At 41.2% G+C, this 7,587-nt stretch overlaps 1 protein-coding gene across 1 annotated transcript; it reads right to left on the minus strand.

Moving 5' to 3' along the window:
* Positions 1–584: 584 nt before the first annotated feature.
* LOC147636188 (uncharacterized) lies at positions 585–6,209 on the minus strand. Its single transcript, XM_086802091.1, has 7 exons — positions 6,148–6,209; positions 5,890–6,032; positions 5,601–5,797; positions 1,889–1,948; positions 1,516–1,701; positions 1,208–1,363; positions 585–1,056 (listed from the first exon to the last, which is right to left on the minus strand). Exons 1-7 carry the CDS (start codon positions 6,207–6,209, stop codon positions 817–819), a joined length of 1,044 nt encoding a protein of 347 aa, XP_086658217.1. The 3' UTR covers positions 585–816.
* Positions 6,210–7,587: the final 1,378 nt, after the last annotated feature.

Consider the following 7,587-nt stretch of genomic DNA (forward strand, 5'->3'; position numbering starts at 1 on the left):
ACATGCTATCAACGTGTGTGGCTTGGGTAAGATAGCTCATCACTCTTCTTTTATGAGCATCGTAAGGTAGGCATTGACTAGGTCTTCTTCCACCCACATGTGTATTCTAGAACTCTCTTTACTACCAATCCATTATCCATTAGCAGAAGAAGCCTCATCACCAGTGTGACAACTATGAAAGGAGATCGAGGATCGAATAGCTTCCGTCAACAAGAGGGTGCATTACTTTTTTCATGTGCATTTTTATTATTTTTGAAATTTCCATGAACTTCTTCTTCAGTATTAATTGTTGATTTGATTAAATACATGGTTATGTAATAAAGGCATTTCTTACAAGAAAATAAGAAAAACCCTATCCAATCTCACAACTGTAGCCAGAACACAACCACCGGGCATAAGCTATTTATCTTTTTCATTTGAATTAAATTCTCCGTGCTTTTTCTATCTATTTGTTATACGTACGTATTTTTCAACTAATTTTTTCTACCTTAATTATTGATTGTTTTTAATGTGAAGGTTTTAGAAAAAGTATTTATTGCTAGAATCCAAAACATATTAACAATTGTAGCCATCACAATAATTGATTAAGCTTGAACCTCCATTTTGCTTCTCTTTTTCTTTCTTCGTAATACTCATGTGGACACGATTCCATTGCATATTTCATATTTAAAGACATGCTGCTTCAATGCGCAACCCAATGCAAACGGATACAATGCATAGATGGAAGTAGAAGAGCATATTACTCATTATTCATGCCCTGTATATATATATGCGGTGGTTTACGAAATCTCAACATACAAGAAGCGGGACTCATATCTAGCTGAAGATATCCTCGGCCTCTTTTATAGCTTTCTCCTTCACATCCTCTTTCATTCCTTGAATGACGGCAGAACGGGGTTTGTATTTACGGGTAGTGTAGATCCCAGTGATACCATTTGAGTTATGTTCAGCAAACAATACACGGGTGCAATCAGACCAAGCCGTCAATTGGATGCGATACACTTGGAAATGGGGATTATCAATGTCAGGGAAACGTAGGACTCCGATATCCATGACCTAATAAGACATTGAAGATACGTTAATGTTCAGAACCTGATCTGGTTACTGAACAAGCGCACACACACCTTGTTTTCAGGATATTTATCATTATAGTTTTGCTAACATCTTGTGCTTTTGTTACCACTAGAGAGAGGGAGAAATCTCACACCTGTTTCTCATGATATTCTTCTTTAAAGAAGACGGTCAAAATGTCTGTTATGGTGGCACCGGTTTGTGCAACTATATTAGCCATAGTTACAATGTCAATCCGAGTTTCGCTTAACACTTCAGGATCCTTAATCAAGGTGGAAAACCAAGTCTTCACCTGCAACAACATAAACGTCCTGTGTGAGATCATCACCTTTTGAGAGAAAGAAGAAGAAGAGTAGGAGGCTTGAAGGCTTATCCTACAAAGTTGGACGAGAGAGACAGAGAGAGAGAAGATTAAGGTGTTATACGTCCAGCCCCGCGACATACCTCATTCACAATAGTGCTGCTGGGGCTCCCGTCAAACTTGAAGAAGTTGTCCCCCTGCTTGATCAACTTGTCGCTTCTCTCGATGGTTGCACCCAAGGGCTCAATAAGTGGATTATTTTGCATGGAGCTGATTATCTCATCCCAACCAAGGAGCTTCCCTTTCGCCTGCAGTAGTACATTATATTTCTGCATCGTAAGCAACTGAAAAAGCATGTAAAAGAAGAGAAATTATACTGTCCTCTTGGATCAACTTGGAGAGCACATTGTTTGTGCCGGCTATGATGATTTTCAACTCGTCATCCATCATCTTAATGGATTCACTTAATTTTGTTTTATTGTAGGAAGGCGCAATGCTGCAATGGTAGGGGATGACATTCTTCTCAATCGCTTTCTTAGTCGATGCTTGGATAAGTTTGTTTCCGTCGTTTATAACCTGCAGCACAGCACTCATGGATGAGGACAAACAACGTACTCATGAGATGAGCACGACCACTTAGCCTCCGGGACTACTCATGGGGCGTTAATATTGCTGGCCTGCTACAAAGATGGCAGCAGCAAAAAACCCTTGAAGTTAGTTGTATAGCAAAGGGGATCTGCAAGCTCTTGGCTGCTGTTGCAGAGTATTATATAACCAGTTGGGAGCTATGTTGCAGTGTATTATATAACCAGTTGGGAGCTACGTGCGTCATGGGTGTTATCATGGAATACGTCGTTCTTGGCTAGACCACCACCTTGACCACCGCCTTGCGGCATGATATTGAAAAACATGATGCCTTTAAAGTAATCTATCGTTACAGCAACTTGCATGCGAAAGCTCACATAAATCAAAGCATGAAAGGTGTTTAATATCGTCGATGCATGTGCACAGTTTGACAAGACTCTAATATGTGCTGCAACTTGCATGTGCAAGTTCAAGTAATCGAAAGCATCATGCATTTATCATTTGCTGCAACTTGCATGTGCAAGTTCAAGTAATCGAAAGCATCATGCATTTATCATTTGCTGCAACTTGCATGTGCACAGTACAAGCCTCTTGACTAAGTCACACGGGTGTTAGAAGAAGCTTCCACCATGGGATCTACGGCTGGGAAGTGAGGCGCGCTTTTTGTTAAAATTTGGGCCGTCTAAACTATGAAACTAGGCCAAAAATATTGAACTCGGGCATCGGGCTGACGTGGAAGCATTTTTGCACTCGTGGCAAGTGGGGTGAGTGACATGGGTGTATGCGTGGCTGTGGGGACACGAGGGGAGCACAGGGCTAATGATTGCGCTAAATTTGAATTGCATGAATCGCTCCTTTCTCTCTCTCTCTCTCTCTCTCACACACACACACACACACATATTACTCTCTCTCTCTCTCTCTCTCTCTCTCTCTCTCTCTCTCTCGCTCGCTCTCTCGCTCACACACACACACACACACATTATCAATTTGTCTTGCTCACCCTATCTCCTGTAACATTCAGCCTAATAGTCCATGCATCCATAGAGAGAGGTGCGTGTAAGGATTTGGGAATGCTCCATGCTATCTACATGTCTACAATAAAAGGAGAGAGAGAGGGATGCAGACGGAATGGCACCAACAGTAGCTGTAGAAGTAGAAGAAGAACAATACCTCCAATCTGCCACTACTACTATTAACAGATGATAAGCAAAATGCCTGTACCATTGCCACCACCAAGCTATGTAGAGGGACGTGTATTCGATATGGTAAGCTTATTTAATGCTCCGTCTCTCCAATCTATTTTCTTATTTTTGTGCCATTGTTTATTTTGGTTTTCATATTGATCAAGAAGGAGCTTGAAGGGAAATAAGACTATCCATAGTTGTGTTAGCTTGCAAAACAAGAGCCGATTGCCAAGTGCTTGTTGATAAAGCACAATGCAATGCATTTTATCATTGAGGCTTATTTTATAATGGCATCGTAATGACCTTCTGATGCATTGCTTCATGAAATCCTCCACACCCACTTCATGCCTCTTTTGTTATCGAGTAAGCTCTTCAATGCATTCATTTTTCTAGAATTCGATCCACAAAAAGTTTATTGCATCATGAATTCTTCAAGGTAATATGCAAACCCTTGAAGTTAGTTGTATAGCAAAGGGGATCTGCAAGCTCTTGGCTGCTGTTGCAGTGTATTATATAACCAGTTGGGAGCTATGTTGCAGTGTATTATATAACCAGTTGGGAGCTCATGGGTGTTATCATGGAATATGTCATTCTTGGCCAGAGACTACCGCCTTGGGGCATGATATTGAAACATGATGCCTTTAAAGTAATCTATCGTTGCAGCAACTTGCATGCGAAAGCTCACATAAATCAAAGCATGAAAGGCGTTTAATATTGTGGATGCATGTGCACAGTTTGACGAGAGTCTAATATGTGCTGCAACTTGCATGTGCAAGTTCAAGAAATCGAAAGCATAATGCATTTATCATTTGCTGCAACTTGCATGTGAGAGAGAGAGAGAGAGAGAGAGAGAGAGAGAGAGAGAGAGAGAGAGACCCTCTGTAATTGTATATCTTTTTATTGCACTTCACGGGGGTTACGCTCGTTCACTGTTCACCACCACTAGGAAACTTTTTGGAGTGAGCCCTAGTAAACATGAATACTTTTCACCATGGCTTCACCATTTACATCATGAATATATATTTATCCAATTCGTTATAAGTAATTTAAAAAAATTCTAAAGCGGCATCTTTCGTTCTCACGTCATCACTCATGAAGGCAAGGTCGTTTTATGGTTTTTTTTTTAATAATAAATTTGGGTGTCAAAAGAAGGCCACCGCATGAAGTAAATTTTATTGAATAAATGGATTTTATAAGTGCCTAAATCAAGGCCAATCGTCATTTCTAGGCCTTCAAGTTTATCAATATAGAAGGTCACTTGAAGCAAACTTTATTGAATAAGGAGCTTTAAAAATGCCTAAATCAAGGTTAAGGAGCTTTAAAAATGCCTAAATCAAGTTTATCAATATAGAAGGTAACTTGAAGCAAACTTTACAAGGGGTCATAGAAATACTGGAACACTACAAGAGCAAGGGGTGTAGCAACAATCTTATATAGTGACATTGCCAACAATTGGGTGTCTTAGGGTACATGAATCTGGCAGTTGTAATACAATTGGGGGCAAAGTTACGAGCTAGTAGGGGGCCTCTTCTTTTAGGCTGCCCCTTTGTGTCACACCCCTCCATAAGGACTCAAGGGTATGGCCATAGCCTATGGCCCATGTGAGCTTGCCATGTGGTGGGGCTCCATTGTCTTGACCTTTTTTTGGTTTGTTTTTTTTAAATAAATGAATGCTTTTTTTAAATTCTTTTTATCTAAATAAGAAAAATTCTAGGGGTTTTTCCCCCCTCTCCATCTAAATAAAAGGGGGGGATATTTCAATGTCAACAAAGGAAATAGTAGGGAATCTTATAATTTCTTCAATCAAACTCATTTTGATGATCTCCACATCTGTATCATAGCCTTTTTTCTTGTTGAAGATCTCATCAGTGCTCAAATAATGTCATATGCACTATAATATTACCCTAATGTCACACATCTTGCTAGATCTCTCCATCTTAACTCGGATTGACATGCAATGAAAACACAATTGCACTTCTTAATGTCCTCTTTGTAGATGGGTACTTTGATATGATTTTGCCCATGTGAGTTGACATATGGATTTTCCACATTTATCTCTCAATCTCCACTACCTTCTATAGAACACATCCAATAGCATCAATGCAATTTGACTATGTGTGCATTCTTCTAACCTCCAATCATCAAGGGAGACAAATAAATACTTAGCATTAGCACTAGTTTGGTACCACTATAGAACATAAAGGTGTCCTTTCATAGTTTTGCAAAAAAAAGGCATATATCTCATGAAAATGATTACTTCATAATTTCCTCTTCTAAAATATTCATGACAGCATCACCAAACTACAGCCAAAATATTCATAAGTTAGTTGCTCGGCCCCAATTGGAACTTGGCTAAGGAGTGTGGATGGCTGCCTACACGCCCACCTCCACACGAGAGAAACCCCACAAGTTAATCTCTCGGCCGATTGGAGTGAACACCTTGCACAGCTTTGGTAGACCTGGGCGTCGTAAGTCGAGTCACGACCTTTGATGTCCATGGCAACCATTGTTCTTGATCCAGAGCATGAGCTTAAAGGGCAAGCATTGCACACTGTTGTCGTCCAAGGGATCGCCGAAGAGGATGGTGAAGCACGCACCATGACAATCGAACGATGACGGCTTAAGGAGTGCAAATGGCTACCTATTACGTGCCCACCTACACGCATGACAAACCCCACAAGTTAGTCACTCGGCCATTTGGAGTGAACACCCTGCACAGCTTTGGTAGAACTGGGCGTCGTCACTCACGATCTTTGATGTCCATGGCAACCATCGTCTCCCTGATCCAGACAGAGCGTGAGCAGGATCGCCGAAGAGGAATGTGGAAGCAAGCGCCATGACGATCGAAGGATGACGTCCTAAGGTGTGTGGATGACTGCCTACATGCCCACCTGCACGCGGGACGAACCCCACAAGTTAGTCACTTGGCTGTTTGGAGTGAACACCTTGCACAGCTTTAGTAGAACTGGGCATCGTCGCGCGATCTTTGATGTCCATGGTGGCAACCATCGTCCCTGATCCAGAGTGTAAGCAGGATCACTGAAGAGGAAGGTGAAAGCAAGCACCATGATGATCAAATGATGACAACCTAAGGAGAGTGGATGGCTACCTACACGTGGGATGAACCCTACAACTTAGTCACTCGGCTGATTGGAGTGAACACCCTGCATAGCTTTGGTTGAACTGGGCGTCATAAGTCGTGACAAGATCCATGATGTCCAATGGCAACCATCATCCTCGATCCAGAGCGTGAACTTGAAGGGCAAGCAGTGCACACTATTGTCGCCCCGCAGGATCGCCGAAGCAGAAGGTGGAAGCAAGCGCAATGACGATCGAACAATGACGGCCTAAGGAATGCGGATGGTTGCCTACAAGCAAACCTGCACGTGAACACACCCTTAGTATAAAATATTCCCAAGAGGATTTGAACCCTAGACCTCTCGTAGAAAATCTAAAGTCTTATCCATTAGACTACTGCCTTGGGGCATGATGTTGAATTATGATGCCTTTAAAGTAATCTATCCTTAATGCAACTTGCATGCGCAAGCTCACATAAATCAAAGCATGAAAGGCGTTTATCGTTGATGCAACTTGAGTGCATGTGCACAACACAAGTGAGGTTGAGAAAACTTAAAAGTTTGACAAGACTCTAATATGTGCTGCAGCTTGCATGTGCATTTATCGTTTGTTGCAACTTGCCTATGCACAGTACAAGTGAAGGTTGAGACTTGAGAGAACTTACAAGTTTCACAAGATAACTTGCATGTGTTGCAGTGCACAGTGCAGGTTTTTACTAGAAGCGAGCTAGTGCCCACCTTAATTTATGGAACGATGCTAGTGTTGTTGAAGTCAACGTTGCTAAATCGCACAACACGAGAGAGAGAGAGAGAGAGAGAGAGAGAGAGAGAGAGAGAGAGAGAGAGAGAGAGAGAGAGAGTTCAGCCCTCTTTAATTGTATATCTTCGTATTGCACTTCACGGTTACGCGCGTTCATTCACCACCACTAGGGTTCGGGAAACTTTTTGGAGTGAGCCCTAGTAAACATGAATACTTTTCACCATGGCTTCACCATTTACATCATGAATATATATTTATCCAATTAATTATAAGTAATTTAAAAAATTTTAAAGCGGCATCTTTCTTTCTCACGTAATCATGAAGGCAAGGTCGTTTTATGGTTTTTTTTTTAATAAATTTGGGTGTCAAAAGAAGGCCACCGCATGAAGTAAATTTTATTGAATAAATGGATTTTAGAAGTGCCTAAATCAAGGCCAATGGTCATTTCTAGGCCTTCAAGTTTATCAATAGAAGGTCACTTGAAGCAAACTTTATTGAATAAGGAGCTTTAAAAATGCCTAAATCAAGGTTAAGGGTCATTTCTAGACCTTCAAGTTGAAACCTAAGGAAAGCCATCAGATTTAAGCATTGGATGGTTTCTTGAACCTT

The sequence above is a fragment of the Cibotium barometz genome, chromosome 8, assembly GCF_041138505.1.
Source record: "Cibotium barometz isolate CiBa-2024 chromosome 8, ASM4113850v1, whole genome shotgun sequence".
Taxonomy (NCBI): Eukaryota; Viridiplantae; Streptophyta; class Polypodiopsida; order Cyatheales; family Cibotiaceae; genus Cibotium; species Cibotium barometz.